General features: G+C 33.5%; 1 protein-coding gene across 5 annotated transcripts; it reads right to left on the bottom strand.

Moving 5' to 3' along the window:
- Window positions 1–1,327: 1,327 nt before the first annotated feature.
- Window positions 1,328–16,448, bottom strand: CPSF160 (cleavage and polyadenylation specificity factor 160). 5 transcript variants are annotated; one of them, XM_089768133.1, is made up of 27 exons: window positions 15,962–16,448; window positions 15,292–15,438; window positions 14,972–15,125; window positions 14,161–14,296; window positions 13,596–13,741; window positions 12,814–12,909; window positions 12,590–12,642; window positions 11,483–11,614; window positions 10,763–10,814; window positions 10,537–10,656; window positions 10,095–10,229; window positions 9,443–9,571; window positions 8,784–8,861; window positions 8,457–8,597; window positions 8,032–8,126; window positions 7,525–7,721; window positions 6,560–7,347; window positions 5,994–6,074; window positions 5,830–5,895; window positions 5,656–5,733; window positions 4,811–5,041; window positions 4,300–4,431; window positions 3,969–4,145; window positions 3,558–3,743; window positions 2,771–3,156; window positions 1,884–2,008; window positions 1,328–1,548 (listed from the first exon to the last, which is right to left on the bottom strand). In XM_089768133.1, exons 1-26 carry the CDS (start codon window positions 16,282–16,284, stop codon window positions 1,894–1,896), a joined length of 4,374 nt encoding a protein of 1,457 aa, XP_089624259.1. In that variant the 5' UTR covers window positions 16,285–16,448; the 3' UTR covers window positions 1,328–1,548; window positions 1,884–1,893. The 5 variants fall into 5 exon arrangements, with proteins under 5 accessions (XP_089624259.1, XP_022736190.2, XP_089624261.1 ...); XM_022880455.2 differs by lacking the exon at window positions 1,328–1,548 and having other exon boundaries at window positions 1,615–2,008; XM_089768135.1 differs by lacking the exon at window positions 1,328–1,548 and having other exon boundaries at window positions 1,615–2,008; window positions 15,027–15,125.
- Between the last annotated feature and the right edge of the window lie 2,969 nt (window positions 16,449–19,417).

Here is a 19,417-nt window from a genome sequence, read left to right as displayed (position 1 = left end):
GCATAATATTTTATTAAATTAAAGTATTAAATAATAATTTTATTAATATAATATATATATATAAATATAAAATTAAGAATATAATATATACTTGGGTGGGATGAAAGACCTTAGATTCTCTTCTATCCCGACTACAATTTAAAAAAAAAATGGAATCCCAATCTGATCCCGAATGTTTTAATACTCTGCACATATTGGATCAAAAAAATTTGAGATCCATGATATATGGATTGTTGTCATCCTTACATCCGTTTACTTGTTTTTTACAAAATTTATTTAATTAAAAAAACTTAAAAATTTAAAAAAGAAAAGAAAAAGTTAAATGAAGATGCTACATAAATTTATTAAATTAATGTATTAAATAATTATTTTATTAATATAATACATATATAAATATAAAATTAAATAAATAATAAAATATATTTACATGCATTTGAACAAACGGAATACCCTAAAATCACATTTGACCTAATTTCGATTTTCTAAAACTTTATCCAATCCAATATAACAAAAAACGAACACATTTAATTCCAAAGAACTGAAACTCATCAAATACAAATTGTATTGTCATCCATATTATTATTGACTTTTTTCTTTAAAAATTGATTTACCAGCTTCCTTTGTTACAATATTTATTTAATTAAAAAACAAAAAAAAAAAGACGAAAGATTAAAAAGCGAAATATTATGCAACATGAAAACATCCGTGTTTATAAAAATATTATACAACATGAAATATTTTTTTAAATCAATCTAATTAAAAAACAAATAAAAATCAATAAACCTACATAATTTATATCATAAATTAAAAAACATAAAGAGTCGGTGTTTTAAAAAATAAAAAAAAATACATTTTTAATAATAATATCAAATAAACTATATATTAAAAAATTAAAATATTTGAAAATATTTATTAATTATAAAAAAAGAAAATATAAATAAAAAAATAAGTGAAAAAAAGAATAAGATGACTTAACATAGAACATACATTTGATACTTAGTAAATCTCACAAAAAAAAATTAAAATCTAAAAAATTATTTATTAAATTTATTAAGAATAAAAAAGTAAAAAACAAACACGTGACATTTATTTGATAGCAAACAAATCACACAGAAAAAATTTAAATAAAAAATATTCATTAAATATTTTTATCAAAGGAAAAACTGTAAAAAGGAAATTAAAAAATTGATATAAATGAGTTCCACACAATAATAAAATAAAATCTACAAAAATAAATATTATTTTTGATAATTTTAAAACTATTTATTAAATATAATAAAAAAAGAAAACCAAAAAAATAAAAAGGAGAAGCGGCGAAATGACATTAGCCATCTTAATAGTATCCGTATATATATAATTTATATATAGGATTTGTTCAAGTACGGTCGGCCCCATTAAGTAAAGTTAAAAAAAAAAAAAAAAACCTGTTTTCCCCAGTGTAGTCTGCACCAAACGTGATTCAGGTCACAGCCGTCGATTAGTTGGTCAAATAGCTGGACTCAAGAAGCAGACACTGCACAACTCAACTGGAATATAAAAGGATTACACCTGCTGACAGTTAATCAGTTACAAAAGTACAAGTGCAAGAATTCTAGTCAGACACCACAGGGCAACTGAAAAATAAATTGGTACAGAATTTGACACTATATAATTTGTCTCTTCACAATGTTTTACAATCTACTTCCGGCAGTAATCAGTCCTGTTACATTAGAGTGAACTCTATAGCCCTAGACTAAGATACAAGATTCTACACCGTCAAATTTCATAAATACAGTGACTAAGCGATCAAGATTCTACATCAGAATGGTTTCATTCATTCTACAACATGGTATAGCCCGTCATGACTTTGGATTCAATCAATGTTGTTTAAATATTTTCCGTACCTGGCTGCTTTCATAAGAAGCTTGTTCCCAGCGTAAGATCATTTAAATTAGAGAGAATTTGGGAACGGGTCGTTCCAATCTGGTGAGCAATTTCGAGCTGTTCCTCCAACGGAAGCATTTCATAACTGCAAAAATGAATTCAAAAAGGTTTATTTCAGCACTTACAATCCTAATGGTGTGATGGTGTCAATTTCTATTTGCTGGCACTGCATAGCAATGCAAACTCTGAATTTCCATTTTAGGGAAACCTTGCAATTTCTATAGATTCTGTCCAAACTTGAAATGACAGTGTAAGACAACAGCATGCATCCAGGCAACACACTTTATTCTCATAGTGAGCCTAAGATCAGTGTGGCGAATGGGGTACTTTATACATCTTGCAGAAATCAAGTATTCTAAATGAGCTATTGATTGATGTAAAGAATTCAAGCAAATTGTATTGACCAGCAATTCTCATCCTTAAGTTATAGGTCAAGGATCTAAACAAATGCAACTCACTCTTGGAAAGATCTTACAAATTTGTATGGGATATTAATTTAAAAAAAAAAAGAAAAGAAAAGAAAAGAATAAACCGAAGCAAATGATATCCTTTACTAATGTTCATCAAGGTATTATCTTGGGTTTTCGTGGGCTGATGCATTAAAAAATGGTCAGGCATACCCATTAATAACTTCAAAATAAATGCAAATGTTATGTTTGGAAGAAGAAGAGATGTCATAATGCCATTATTCTTATGTAGCCAGAGATAGAGAGCAGCACAAAGGATAGGGGAAAGAACATGAAAAATGAAACAAACTTTTATCAAAACACAAGTTCTGGCACTCAATAACTATCAGAAGATGATACTTGCAGTAATTTTTTCTAGAAACACAAAATATATTACTTACTGGCAAAGCAGTTCACAGTCAACTATGCTGTCAGGACCAGGCCTATGAGCCTTTCCATTTGAACGGAAATGGCGAAAAGACCTTGGATTTAAGCCAGCGACATGTGGAACAGCATCAAAAAGCTTTTTTTGTAATGACTGCAACCTACGAAAAGTGAGTTCATCAAGAGGAGCTATACAGCCAATGCTGCCATCCAGAGTACCAAATAGCAAAGCAAACCGATTGGTTTTATCAGAGCCTGCAGCGGCAGTGGTTCGATCAGATGAAGTAGAAAGCATCTGGAGCCGCAAGAACTTCGTTACATGGGCACCAACATGGAATTCAGCCCTTGAAAGAAGCTTTTGTCCCTTCCAACTTTCAGACATCTTTGGCGCGTAATAAAATATCTATGCAACACAGTAATTAATGGTTCAGCAAATAGCTCAATCAGCATAGATCCTAATGACAAATAGTGAACCAAACCTCAGCTAGATGAATTTAAGGCCTTTCAATGAAAGAAATGAGAGCAAAGGGCAGTTTTTACAAGATGCCTAGAATTTTGACAGTAAAGTATTCAAATATCCACATCTTCTCATGTCGTATCATCCATGATTTCTTTGTAATTCCTACATATGCCTAAGTCAAAATAAATAAAGAAGGGAGGGGGACAGGGTTAAAAAGCTCATGATTATCAAATCTATATGTTACCACTGAAAAGTAATTACAATATACACATAAATTTACATTAAAAAATGGCAGAAAAAAGGTTGGCCAAAAAAAAAATTGCAGAAAAGATGGATGTACTAACCTGAATATTCTTTTGCTCATCTGAAACCATGAGACTTAAGGTACTTCCATCAATCAAAAATTCTGTTGCAAAACAATCAAGGGAGCCAAAATCCTTGGCCAATAAGCTAAGTTGAGCACCCTGCTCCTTCCAACTAAGAAAATATATGCTCTTGTGAACATCACCAAGAAGGATGAAATTCTTGACCTGCAGTTATGTTGTAGGTATTAACTAAAGAATGCATTAAAATCAAGCATAAAAGGGCAAATTGCCACCAGGAAATATTTGCAGGCTGCAAACAGTTCATAACTGCATCAGTAGAAAGTAAGATAAAATAAACACGATCAGATGGAATCAAATAAAGTCAGAGTGGTATCCAGGCCTTTTTACCTAGAGCATGTCATAAAGATACCGAAGGAAAGTAAAACTTACTATATTTAAGCTCACAACATATAATGGTGGGGCATCATAAAATGCAATGCCGTTCAACTCACTACCAGTCCATTTATGTAGAATTATTTTAGGACCCGAAGCTATCAAGAGATGACCTTGAAGGGAAGCTAGAGCAGAAATAGCACCTTTTAGTTCCTTTGAATAAACCTCTGAAACCTATGGGAGATCAAACTCGATGCATAAGTTCAACGGGGATGACAAACTTTATGAAGCACAATATGGATTTGGATTAAACATTTAGAGAAGTCAGACCATCTTTTTTTCTTTTTTTTGGAGGGGGAGGCATGAAAAATCAATAATCAGAAAGTACCAAATTCTGAGGATTATCAGTGTTCCTTCCAATAGAAAACAAAAGCACACGTCCTCTCGCAGCAACGTCCTCTCCTTGAACATAAGCAGTCCCAATAGCCAAAAGGGATTCATTCTCTTTTGTGGTGGTATTCTGCAATAAAGCACCGTCTAAATTCAGATTTTTGTCTAAACTGCGAAAGGGAATGAGATACCTCAGAAAAGACTAGCTAATTACATATATATACTCCTGAGTATCCAATTTGGAAATGTCCAAGCCAGATTCACCCTATTTCTTAAATTACCCCTCAAACCAATAATTATAAACTTGTTCCCTCATTTTATAAAGAATAAATTAACCTATAATGTGTTGCATTCATTACGGTCTCGTTTAAATGCTACCTTCTATAGAAAAGACGTTTGCTATAAGACTAACACAATATCTTGAATTCCACCATCCTTCAATACCGCCCCTCTTCCAGAACCATGAAAAAAAAAAAAAAAAACCCAGAACATTGGAGAAAAAAACTTACAAACAAAGTCACCACTCTCACAGTTAGAGCATTTTCAGAACTCTGCATTGGAATAGTTGCTTTAGTTTCCCAAGGACCACCAGATTTTTCAGGTTCCAAAATCCGAACCTCAAACTCATCAACAGTATAGGTTCGGTGCAATTCATCAGAACTCAAATTATGATTGTCCATCTGAGGACCAACTTCTTGATCAACCAATGAAGATAGCACTTGATTAACTGGCCTATGAACCTGCAATTGTAAACGATCAGCATAATACTTCTGGGAACAATCCCAACCTCTCCCCGCCTCACCAACCCCTACCACCCCTATATATGTCCTACTTGTAACTTATGCATGCAGGTATTAAAGTTTGACAAAGGAATACAGCAGAAACTTCATAATTAAAATTTAAATTAAGTACAGTGCACAAGGTTAGGAAATTACTTCCTAACTAAAAATTCCAGTGAATACATTTATAGCCTCTGATGAAATGCTTAATTATTGCAGCTACTTTAAGAAGCAATTGAGAAACAATCACCTATCAATTTTTTAGTTATGATATTTGCTAAAATGTTAATAAATCTAACCAATTACCATGAATATGAATTATGAAACAGACAGCCTGGTCCTAACAACATGAATGCATGTTTGCAGAATTCAAGAGCATGGAGTTTGACAGCATGAATAATTGTCAACATAGGAAGTTCATTTTCAAACCATTAGAGGCCAGAAAAACACAGTGAGCATGTGACTTCCACCCATATGTAGGCTATATTGCCTTGTAAAGGTTTAGATAGCAACAAGAATTATAGCCATTAATATCATACCAAAAATAAATATATAAAAAGAGAGAATATGCTTACAGGGACTGAAACTATAAGTGGGTAGAGATTCCTCTCAGCAAAGTAAGTAACTTGATGTGGAGTGCCCTTAAGTGGAATCTAATTGAGAGATAAAGTTTCTATTAAGTAAACTTGACAGAAATAATTTATGAGAAAATTGAATTTCTTATTCTTGTAAGATAGGCTAGGGATCACCTTTTGCACTGGCCAATAGTTGTCATAGTTTGATGCAGATGGCATTATGCAGATCTTCAGAATACCCTAGAAAATAAAAGATGCCAAAAAAAGTTAGCTATTTCAGCCAGCATGCAAAAGCCTATTGCTTCAAAATATAGAACTAAATTATAGCATAATCTAACCTGTGATGTAACATATATGAACCCATGATTACAGTTTACATTATGAAGAACAGTGAAAGCTACGATAGATCCATCGCATAGCTGCAAAAATAAAGAAAGGAAATGAGAAAAACACACTTGCTTACATAAGATTAAGCAACAATAAAATATGCGATTCTGTCAACCAGTTGGCAGTGTTTGAATATTGATTCCATTTGTTATTCATAGGGACATGTATAAAATGTCTAGCATACATCTTTCTGAACTAGGCAAATATTAAATGGCACTCAAACCTTATCCATGAAAAAAATGAATTTGAGAAAGAAGATTAAGACAAGATAGCAAAAAAGAAAAACATTGTTTCTCAAATAGGCTAGAAGTTTCTAATTATAATGTTAGAATGTTGAAGCAGAACAACTAGAATAATTAAAGTGTACACTCGATCTAATTTTCCCAGTTTTTTTAATCCAAAGTCAATTTGTGATTATTGAAGCATCATATTAAAAAAAATTATGCAAAATTTTATAGAGAAACTGCAGACCATTAAATTATTTAGATGTCATTGCATGACAAACTAGATTTCTGACCTGTGGATGAACACGGAGCCGTTGTCTAAAAACCATAAACCAAGCTGGTCTTGACCCAGAGAGGAAAAAACCTTGATAACCACTTATATTCTTAAAAATTGTAATCCTTTGGGATAAGGTTCCATTTGCTGTCTCCTCCCTTGTGTATGCATCCAAGGAGATGCGAATAAATCTCAAATTCCTAAGCCTAGAAGCATTAATATTGCTTAAGCTGACAGAATTTTGCGCAGAAACTGAATCATCAACTTTGGAAGGATTCTCTGGACCTTCAAACAGGTAAGCATGATAACAAAGAATAGTTCCATCTGTTAATATTCCAAAAAGAAATGGACAACTGTAATTTCCGGACCATCTCTGCATGGCCAACTCAACAACCTTCATATTATGAACATTTTCTTTCCTGCCTTGGCCATTCAATTTTTCAGAACTCTTGTTAATCACTTTCTCAGAATCTTCAAAAGATTCTTGTGAATAAGAGTCAACAAGGTTAGTTCTTCCAGATGCAAAATTTTCCACAAAGAAAACACAATTGAAATTTGGCACATCAAATATTTCAAGGGCACCACTCTCATAACAAATGACACAATATATATCCCCTTGATCATGTGGCCTGCCATCAGCACCGTCAATGGACTCCCCAATGCCAGTTGAAAGCCATGCATCAGTACTAGCTTTCCGGAGCCAAGGCTCTGGACCTTTATCATGATACAATGTACAGGCAGAAACCAATTTCGTTGAGCCTTCAAAGGCAGTTGGACTGTTTATAGAAACAGTGCAAGTTGCAGGATCTGTAATTCAAAGTTAAACATAAAACGAGCAAGAAATCCAATAATGGAAGCAATAGGATGCTGCATGGTTTTGTAATACAGAAAAGACAATAAGTTATGAAGGGTATAGCCAATGACAAGTAAAGAGAGTTGCAAGTTAAAAAGCCCATGCTCAAACAAATTTATGATGAAACATACCTCCAACAAGGAGCAAAATGCTTCCATCAGTCATTCTTAGCAACACATAAGGATCCACAATAGAAACAAACATCACTGTACAACTATCAGAACCAGAGCTATTTTCAGAGTTTGGAGATGGAATACTCAGTTCTTGAGTCATAAAAGAACCATCCAAAATTCGAGCACCACGTTCAAAGACCTGGATAACTCTGCGCCTATAAGAAAATAACAAGTATTTAGAATTTTGTAAATGAATGTAACCACCTCTAAACAAGAGAGAACCAGCATAGCCTTATTTTCAAAGTAACACATCAACATGTCATATAAACCCAATGGCATTTAACTTGTTAACAGTATAGTTTGAAGCATAATATCTGATCATTACATGCTATAAATCACATGAAAACACAGCATCAACCATACGAACAAAATAAATGTACATCACCATTCTTCTAGAAAATTTGACCACAAACCAAAGCAAATAATTTTTTTTCATGAAAATATAGAGCACGTAAGTGTGCTCACCTTCCAAACAAATTTCCTGCAGCAATTGTTCTACCTTGAACATAATAGTCTACACTTTCAGTCACTTCTGACAAAAGATCAGCTGTTTCAAGAACCTGGTCAACATAGAGAACTAGCAGTGGTCAATCTAGAAAGTCAAATATCTGATGCCAATTGCAAGTTAAGAAGTTGATTTTTCTTTTTTCATTTGTTAGCAAAAACAGCAACGTCTAGCATCGAGATTTGAGAGTCAGATTTGATCTGAAATAATCTCTTTAAGCTTCTTAAAAAATGTTGCTTTATAAAACAATGGAAAATTAAAGTGACAAATCATTTCTCTTATCAAGACTGTTCTGATTCAGAACAAAGAGCAGAGTTATCTGTCAAAAACAAAAAAAAAAATAAATGTGCAAAAAAAAGTCATCAAAGGTTAGAAACGGGATTACCATAGTACGTGCTTCCAGACTTATAATCAAATATGCATGATATTCGTCATCATCATCAGCCATTTTAGAAGAATCAGCATTATGACTGCGCGTGCTCTTGTGGTAAACAGTCCAAATTCCTTTACAACCAGTTAGTTCAACCTGCAGATGACAAAAGTGTGCATGCATTGCACAGATGAGGCTTCTAGCACTGCGAAGTGATATGTTTACAACTGAAAATGCATAGTTAGATTAACAATGGTGACCAGAAAATTATTCAAGTGGATGATATCAATAATTAAAACATTAATCAGGTAAAATTCAGTCAGAGCTGGAGTATGCATCAACCTCAGTGATCATTTCTGGACGAATTGACTGCCGAAGAACACAGAGGGCACCATTCTTTCCATGGCCAGAACAGCACACCTGAAAGATTAGCCAAGACCTGACTTCAGGCACAACATAACTGCAAATCATTTGGAAGAAAAACATGCAAACAAAAGAAGAAGAAAGATAAACAAGTGATAAAAAATGCACAGTAATAAAATAGGCAGAACCTAGGTAATCTCTAAGCTTGATGGAACCATACCTTCAAAAAAGAGGTCCCAGATTCAAATCACCCCCCACCCACCCAACTTAACTATAAAAAAAAATATTAAAATCCAAACTTAATAAGTTCAATATATGATGTCCACCAGAAGGTCATTAATAAGAGAAGAAACAAACATACAAACCAAACAACAACAAGAGGAAATCAAATACTATGAGAACATAAAATACAGAACACAAAGAAAAACAAAAAAAGAAAACAGAAAGCCTCAGAGAACATGTTCCAGTTGACTTTTTGGGGGAGTTGGGGAGGAGCGGATGTAACATCCAGTCAAATGCAATAACACACCATATATTTTCTTTTTTCTTTTTTCTTTTCTCTCATTTTCCATGAACCACTTCCATATGCATTAGTCAAAGAAGACTAAAAAGTAAGCATCTAACTCACAAAAACTAACCAGTTCATAGTTACTTTGTTTGGCAATTCCAGTTGCATTTGTATCAGCATTAATCCTCAAGCCATATGAGAAGTCCTTTAAAGGGCCAACATTTGTTAATGAGTCTCTCACTGCAAACAAGAAAGTTTTCTGAACACATGAAGGAAGAGAAACATTAGCAGAGTGAAAAGACTGAAAAACAATAACCATAACCATGATGAACCATGCAGAATATAATACATTGAACAAATGCAATGGACAGCAGAAACATTCATCTCTTAATGGTAAATGCAGTCCAAATTATATTATGTGAGCCATCATAAATCCAACAATTAATTTCTCTAGCCTATTACACAAACAAACTTCAGAACAACTGCAATTTTAACACATGAACTGTCCAAAGGAGAAATCATGAAAAGTACAGCAGTTTATTCCAAAGGAATGAAGCAATTGTCCAGTTTATTTAGACGGCAAAGCTATAATATTTAAGTCTTTAGCCTAAGCTCTTTATTACTAGTTTAGATGCTCTATTATTGATAGATTTATTTATTTGGTTGTTCTAATCCCAGAAGAGTTTGATTTCCCTCCCCCTTATATTCAAAATTTTCTTCTTAAGATGAATCTTAAAGCAATCAACAAAAGGCACTGTATTAATTATAGAATGATAAACCACCTGTGCTGATTCGGTGTTATTTGGGGCTGAACCATACAAGGAAAGCTCTTCACCACCAACCATATCTTGCAAAGTATCAGAAGATGACCTTCGCAATCGCTTTGCCAAAGGGGTATCACCTTCAATATCTCCAACCTAGAAGAATGAAAAAGCGGAACAGAAATCATTACAGAATTCTCAACAACAAAAAATTCAGTTAAGAACCAAAATTCGAATGAACTATGAAATCTATAGAAATGATGCCATGATATTCCTGGGATGTGAGATAACAGCACTTCAGTGCAGGATTATACACCAACTAACAGTGCCTAAAAAGTCAAATGTAAAGAGAAAATATTGATACTAGAATGGGGATGCCACACAGTCCAAAAACAAGAATATCTTAAAATAATTTTAATCTTAGCCCACAAATTACCGAATAGAAGTTGATGACAATACAAACCTCTTCCTTCAAACCAGATGGCAAGGCTGACGCTCCCGATCCACTGCTGAATTGCACAAGCAAACTATCTCCCGATCGACTACCCAAAAAGAACAATGAATTTCCAATAGTTGTAATGCCCTAAATTAATTTCAGCAAAATTCCCAACATAACTATTCAATGGGTGGAAAATATTGAAAAATATATATACCATCATTAGCATGAAAATTCTAACAGATTAACTAACCGAAGTAAGTACTGAAGCTTTAGACTTGGAAAGATCAAGTCTCTGCACAACCCTTCAAAGGAGAAAAGAATAAATTAAAAAAACATGCAGCATAAAAACTTCTCCAATCTCACACCATAAAGGAAAAAAAGAAATATGCACTACAACTTAACATTTCAAACAACATACAGCATAAATCTAGAGGGAGTAAAGGCATTTTTTTCTGACAGTCTCTTTTCTGTTTTGACTTTCAAACAGAAATAAATAAATAAATAATCAAGCAGTCTTCAAGGAGTCATATTTCCTTAGCTTACTCTGTCAATGACTTACCAGAGAAAATGGAATTACTTATTAAAAAAACTAATTTTAGTTTGTTCTAGTTTATTATAAACTGCTGAAGTGAAATGACCAAGGAAATTTGAATTAAGAATAAAAGATTTCAAAGAGGAAAAACCATGTTCTAGGACCACATTACTACCACTTCTGTGCATGTTTAATTTTCCTTTGCCGATTTTTTTTCAAAAGATTTCAGCATTTTTGACTACCAGCCAACACAAGAACCCATACACCTCATTAAACTATTTTTCTGTTACCAGCACCATGACGAAGATTGCTATGTAAAACCATAAAATGTCTAACAATTCAACTAATTGTGATATCATACTAAACAATACCTGAGTTCTTACCCAGCAGCTCAAAGGAAACTAATAAAAAGTGAAAATCCAAATGAAAAATACTTACCGGCCATCATAAACAAGGGTCAGCAGTAGTAGTTCTCCAGTCTTTGTTGAAAGCAAAGCTACATCATTTAGCAACCAAGTTGCATTAGCAGCATCAAGTTCTACATTGAAACTTGATCTTGGAAGCTCTGGACTGAAATGAAAAACAAACCATCATAAGCATGAGAGGCCAAAAAGGGGACATTAAAAAGAAGTTAAAGAGAATCAAAAGCAAATTTTCAGAACTCAATTCATCAACATAAAGACATAATACAACCATAACTCAGTTCTCTAGATTACTTTATCTAATGGTTAGAACAACAAGATGGAACTATTTTCTTCTACTCAATTCATCTAATGTCGAAAATATTAGATGTTTAACACATTTAACTGTTATCTCAAAAACTACTTTAATAAAATAGACCACTGCAAAAAAAGTGAGGTATTAATTAATTAATGTGATGATCAGTCATTATTGTCAAACCAACAAGCAACTGCCGAAACATACACGAGGCAAACAGCTCTTTCTCAAGATTGATCAGATAAGCATACATAATCCAATGACAAGCAGGAATGAGAACAGCCTAAGGCACTAATTTGATATACCAGCACATGCAATCCACCACCTTCTTAACAGAATTCTAGTGATGCTCACAAGATTCCTTGGACATGCCCTATCAACCTATGACATCCATGCATAACCATGATTCAACACAATCTACCACTTTCACCACTGTTGTCAAGCATACTGAAGGTTGCAACCGTTGAGATGACATGATAACAAAGACATCAAGAGAAGTCAAGATTAAATTCCAAGAATAATTTGGATTATGGTGTTTATTTTACATAAGACTTATTAGGAACTTTTTAAGCTATAATGTACTTTATTAAGCCCTTAGTTAAGACAGAAAATATTTTGGAATTATAAATGGTGCCTAAATTAGAAGGGAGATCCCAAATTTATGAGATTTTCAAATTGAAAAACAACTAGATTCTATACAAATACAAGTGCATTGCGGCTGCAGTGCAGGTACATATACATGGGTGTGCGACGGTGGGTACCATGTTCATGCACACTTGTGTTTGTGTGTGTGACTGGGAGGGAGAGAGAAAGAGAGAGAATCATCACCTGTTATCAATAGAAACAGCATAACTATTCAAAGCAAGTGCACATGACGCTGACTGCAGAAACAGGAGACTTGCAAGTTATGCCATTATTAAAGATATGAACTTGAAAACCCATATAACATGCATCACTAAATTAAAATTTTGAAAAAGGGAACGAAGCAAAAAATAATCCCATAAAAAGTAGCTAGACCATTTCAAGTGCCTACACAATGAGAAGAAGTCTACCTGACTATGATAATGAATTGTATTTGCACTAAGCACAAGAACACCTCCAATTGGTGATGGAACTGCAAGCAGCTTGTAAGCATCATGAGGAAGATTCTGAAAAGAAAGAAATATCAATAATCATAAGAATGGAAATATCAATAATCATAAGAATGGCTTTTGGAAGGACTATGTACAAATCTCGAGCACAGCAACAAAATAAAAGATTTCAGAATTTTACACTTAATTTAAACCTCAAAATTTGCTATTACAGATTAGCATAAAGTTGACTTCATGCTTTTATAGCATCCACCGGTAATAGTTTCAGTAATAGAAATTCCTTCAGTTGATCTGGAAATTTTCATGTTTCAAGGAATGATGCACCAACCAACCATTTTTCAAAAGAAAAGCCACAGAAAAAGTAGTCAATAAAAGCACAAACTTCTACCTTGGGAACATATCCAGCAGCTGCAAGTTTTCTTTTTCCTTTTTGGGAGGGGGGGAAGGAAGAAATTGATTTATATATGTTTTCAATTTTATATGAAATTTTGTTATCATAATTAATAGCATGATCCGAACCCCACGGTAAACTCAGTTACACGTACTTACTACTGCCATAGCTAAATTAAGATAGCAAGGAATCAAGAGAGCAGAGTTTTTTTTGCAAGAGACGATTAACTAGTAGTTTATCTTAGTCAAATTTCACTCGTAATTTGGGCCTTAGGGTCCATAAAATATATCAAAATTTTTCTGCTAACAGTTATAAAATATTTACAGATGAACTAATTATGTTGAGAACATACAGCTGCTGACCATATGAGAGGATGCTGCTTCATGGTCGTGCTGATACTAAGTGCAGAAATCATGCAAGTATGGTGCTTCCAAGAGACTCGCCCAGCCCAAGTAAGCTCCCGCTCATGAAGGATAACCATCACTGGCTCAATGTAACCTAGATGATTTATTATTAAATACGGGAAAAGAGCAAGGAATTAAAAAGAGCTCAAAAAACTTTTAAGAAAAAAAAAGTAAAAAACAATTGATCAAAGTATCAAAAACACATCAGCTGCATTTAAGATGACACAAAAGACTTTAAACCGTGACATTATGAATAATAAATGTGTTCCAAGCAACATTATTTCAAGTATCCAATATAAGAGTAACAGTCTAATAGAGACTGCAAAGTCATTCAACTTAACTAAAATGCAACAGGGAAGAACAGGTCCACATGGACAGTTAACAAATTCCAGACTACTAACTGATTTTCAGGAAATTTATACCAAAAATAGATACACTAACTTATTACAGCTCAATTACTTTCAAGACAATCTTAAATCAATAAGACTATAAGAGACAGTCGTTCAAACTTACCATGCACAAATATAAAGTCTTTTATGTGCTTCATGTCCAAATCTCGTAAACTGATAGTGTAAGATGATTCAACACGAGCAGAAACTGCACCTCCAGATCCAAAAGAATCATCCTCTCCAACAAATCCAGAACCAGCCTGAAAAATAAAGATTCAATATTAAAAATTGTAAAAAGAAAAACTACTGAAGGCTTCTTAAGAATGCTTAAGACCTTTTAACACAAGCAACCAGAAGGATCCTTCCATTTCATGGGAATTTTAATTTTAAAATATTGATTGTTGTAATTTTAAATGTATAAGAGTGAGATTTCCCAACAATTTAAATAACTTCTGTTCAAAAGTTACTAAGTACATGAATCTTTTAACAAAACCCTTTTTTCTAAAAAAGATCCTAGTTTTTGTTGGTCCAGGCTAGCCAACAACTAAAATGTTATTTTGGTTTTTGTATTATGGGAATAAATTCTTGTTAAAGCATGATGATGAGAACCAAAACTCCTCATCCACAGAACTAGGAGTTCAAATATACACAAACTCTTGGAATGTAGGATCTGCAGGAATTAGTGTTCTCGAGATGGCTGTCAAACAAAAAGCAGAATCTTTGGTATCTTTTAGAAATCAACAATTCACATTGTAAAGAATCTCACTAATAAATGCAATAACCGAAAAAGAAACAACAACACCTAGTACAACTGACAATGAAAGAGATACTGTTCTAGCATTTTCTCCCTTCACATTAAATGGTTTTTCATAGCATTATTTGACCTAGAGAAAGTAAACTTTGAAATAGTCAAAAGTACAGGATGCAAAAGAGACCTGAGCGGCTTTAAGTATTATCATCTGCAAATCAAAAACAAGAACACCGCCACACCTGCCTTGAGGATCAGCCTTTACCAATGGACCTCTTGCAAATGATTCTCTCCCTCTTTTCAAATGAAGCCACTCTGGGCCCTCAAAACAGTGCATTGAGCTGGAAAACAAATCACCATCAATGAGTAAGTATCAGCTTCCAACATAGGAAAACAGGCCATAAATCAGATAATTAGTTCTCAGATAAGAATTTAAAAACTAGAAGCATAATAAAGCTTCCACACATCAGAATGCATATGAATAGCCTTTTCATGATATATCCTCACGTTGTTAGAAGTCCATGGATTGAATCATCAAACTCCAGGACTGAAATTTTGGCATCTTGAAACGCTAAGATAATTGAATCTCTTCTCCGAGAGCCATCACCACCTCCTATAGATAGAACTGCCATAGACTCAACATTACCATGCAATCTGCAATGAAATTAACCGAAAAAAAAAATTCCCAAAGAGAAGTACGGCAAGTCAGCAACCACACATGACCTTACAAAACAACACAACAAAAGAAAGAAGGGAAAATTTTTCAAACCACATTGGGTTAGTACTTTCGTCACTTAAATTTTTCTGTAAGGTAAAAGAAAAACCATGTTGATTAAAAATTAATACTATATGGCTAACAGGTAACACCAATTTAAAAACAATTCAATATAGAAGTAAAATAATACGAGTTTTACCATCCATGAAAGTCAATTTTTTTATTATTCATACAAAATTGCTTTTACATTATGTTTTTCTTTTAGCTTAGAAACCAAAATATAGAGCAGCAAAATTCATAACCAGACACAATATAAGGAATCCACTACTTATCCAATTCATTTTCAATACTCACCGAGCAAACTATCACACCTGCAGTCCAAAAACCAAGGAAAAAAAAACCTGATACTATAGATATAGCATTTGCACATTTTTTAAAGGTTTTATGAATATGGAGCCATACCTATAACTGCAAACAAGCTCAAGAGAAACCCCGGAGACCCCATCCATAACTCCACCGCGCTTTACTTCCGTGGAACTTCTGGCTTCCCTGCTACCCTCTTCTTGAACCCTGACCACATAGATTTCGAGTAGGTTAGCAGCAGTGACGATGAGGTTGGGAACGGGACCAATGCCACGCCTTGCAGGCCATTCGGATTCAAGATCCTCGGTCTGGTTGAGAGGAATTTGGGGCGTGAAATCCGCACGGCAGTGGGTGACGAAACCAGAGGCGCAGTTCTCGATTCCGGTGGGCCAATGCATCAACTTGTAGGCGGCGTAGCTCATTGTCGGAGTCTAGGGGTTCTAGGGTTTTGGGATTGGAGAAAGAAGAGAAATGGAGATCAAAAAATTAGAGAGAGAAGAGAAAAGGGGTTTAGGGTTTTTGCTGGTTAGTCTTAAACCCTTTTGCTAGTTCGGTTTTGGTGTGGAGGGAGGGTACCACTGGGAGTAAGTCTGCTGAGATCACAAAATCTTTATCTTACTAGCTGTTAATGAGAAAGAAAAAAAAAAAAAGTGAGGGTACGATTGGTTAACGAAAATATTATTTTTTATTTTTTTATTTTTTGAATTTAAAAAAAATGTGTTATGTACAAAACGAAAATTTGTTTTTAAAAAATAAAAATTGTGAAAATATATTTGGTACATGCATTTTCAAAATAAAAAATATAAAAAATAATAGTTAAATAAATTGCATTTTTTTAAAAAAAATAATTGAATAATAAAAGTAAATTGCAATTAAAATAAACACAAAATTTTAAATAAAAATCAATTCATAATGTTAATAAAAAATTAATAAAATATACTTTAATATTGGATAACTAAACATCACTTCTTAATTTTTATAGTTTTTGAAATCTTAATTTTACCTATAACCATTCCATAAAGATGTAGCAATCTCTTCTCTAACTTGTGCCATTTTATGACATATCAAATGTAATTTCCTTATTATTTGAATTAGTAGAAGTTGCTTCCATGTTATCAAATTCCTATACGTTTTCTCTTTCACCATTTTCAAACAATTCATCTTTTTCGCCTTCCAACCTAATAAAATTATATATAGTACAACCTATTTTTAGTATATGACGTTTTTTAAAAGGATAGTTAGACATATCCCTCAATATGACAAATCTTTTTTCTTCAGCACTCTGATACTTTGTTCAATTACATTAATTCTTTCTTGTCTCTTAGTTGAAGCTTACTTATAAAGTCTATACATGATATTTTTATCCACGAAATGGCGCTAAAAATTCAAGTATGTTTGGATATCCAACATCTACTACGTAATATTTACCTATAATTTTGTAAGAAATATGAAAACTACATAAACAACATTAACCGATTAAGTAGTTTTTAGAGATAATTATATCAATTAAAACATGTCGGTGTCACACATTGTGCGAGCACACTAATAGCTAAGGCCCGATCACTAAGGGCCAAAGCTCGTGCAACAGGAACAAGTCATGGGGTTCATGAGATAATCAGGCAACAGATATTAAGGCCACTTTTACAATAGTATCCAAACCCAAATCTGCTAGCACCATAGCATCAAGGTCTAAAACATGCTAGCATAGTTTTTAGAAGGGTCCAAGAAAAAGTTACGGATCCAGAATATTCTAACAAAGTCAATGCTCACGTATTTTCTTATAAAATGCTAAACACATCCCCTAAATCATGGGAGTTAATAGGAGGATTTAGTCAAATCCCTTAAAATCAAAGAGATATGATGTAGTCTTGTGTTTAAATGTAATCCCTTGAATTTAAAATTAGCCATAGATGTACTAAGGTATAAATAGAAGGTCACCCCACCTTCATTTGTATCTATCTACACAGTGGTGCAATAAAGTTATCAGGGCATTGTAGCTTATCTCTTTGTATTCTTGCTTTCTTGTTCTTATTACCTTTCGGTGTTCTTTGAGTAGCTCATTTTTCTTGAGTGTTTATAGGCTGACTTAGGCATAACGTGTCAATTCCCTTAAGGCCATACAAAACCTAAGCTTGAGACCAGAGCTCATAATAGTTGGTATCAAAGTTTTTGGTTGTTCAATTATTGTTCAAGTTTGTTACTCAGATATGACATTTTAAGATGATGTTTCCAACCAACAACATGAGGTTTATGAAGCGCATGGTAAGGGTAAAAAGGCTAGTTTGAAAGACATTTGGTTTACTATGAATAAGCATATGACCAAAGTGGAAGTGGCAGTAATGGATATGAGGGACAAGCTTACAGATGTGGAGACTCATTTTAATAAGCTGGACTCAATAGGATAAGGTTCAAATGCGAAATACAGGCTGCCCTCAAAAAGATATGTAAGGTGTTTATCTAAAGGAACAAAGCCTTGGAAGTCTTGGTAAAGGCCATGCACAAAGAGATGGAAAAGCTTAAGAGGGAGCTCATTGTGTGCAAAATAGCCATTGGGAATAGCATGATTGTTGGGACGCCTAAACACATAATGAAAATCTTCAAGCTCAAGGAGTTCAAGAAAATTAAGGCTATGAAAGAAAGAGGACAACTTCTTATGGGGAATGGATCAGTACTTCTGAGCCATATGCATATAGAATGATGACACTAAGGTAAGCATAACCTCAACGTATCTTACTAATGTTGCCCTATTATGGTACAAACATAGGTGCGATGATGTGAAGCGTGGAAATGTTTTGATTATGACTTAGAAGAGTTTCAAACAGAGTTCAGGCAACAATTTAACCTTGAGTATGCTAATGATAAAAAGCGAGTAAAGTTAAGTAAGCTAACTTAACAATGTGAGATACAATAATATGTCTAGAAGTTTTTAGAGTTGATGCTGTAGATTTTAGATCTAAGTAAGACCAAAGCTCTTTTTTTTTTTCATGGATAGACTTAAATCGTGGGTAAAACATGGGCTACAGAGGAGAAAAGTCCATGATCTGGCTAAGGCCATAATAACCATTAAGTCTTTGGTAGAGTTCAAGCCACAAAATAGGTTCGAGTTTTTTAAGCCTAAAGGCAATGGCAAAGGCAAGAAAGACCGTGAGTGATAGTCTAAAGATAGAGACCATGATCAGCAAGCCAAAAATGAAAATTTAGACCTTTCATCCAAAGATAGCTAAAGGAAACTAAGGGTGAGTAAATGGTCAATTCGGTCAGTTCGATTTGAAAAAATCAATAACCGACTTAACCGACTTTCATTTAACAAATAACGAACCGATTAAATATTATTAAATAATCGACCATAATCGAACCGATCAAAATCGATTCGATTTGGTCGGTTCGATTAAATAACCGATTTTTTTTATCATTTTTTTTCTTATTATGAATAATTATTTAACCACAAATTCAATTCAATAAAATTCAAACTCTAATATCATTCAAACTAAATTACTAAAAAATTTAATAATTTCAACAATATTTTACCAAAAAAAATAAATAAAAATATTTATC

Source organism: Durio zibethinus, chromosome 11 (genome assembly GCF_047325235.1).
Source record: "Durio zibethinus cultivar Kanyao isolate XHJ-2024 chromosome 11, ASM4732523v1, whole genome shotgun sequence".
NCBI classification, from domain to species: domain Eukaryota; kingdom Viridiplantae; phylum Streptophyta; class Magnoliopsida; order Malvales; family Malvaceae; genus Durio; species Durio zibethinus.
The sequence above is the reverse complement of the archived record's forward strand: the minus strand, read 5'-3'. Positions and strand labels throughout refer to the sequence as shown.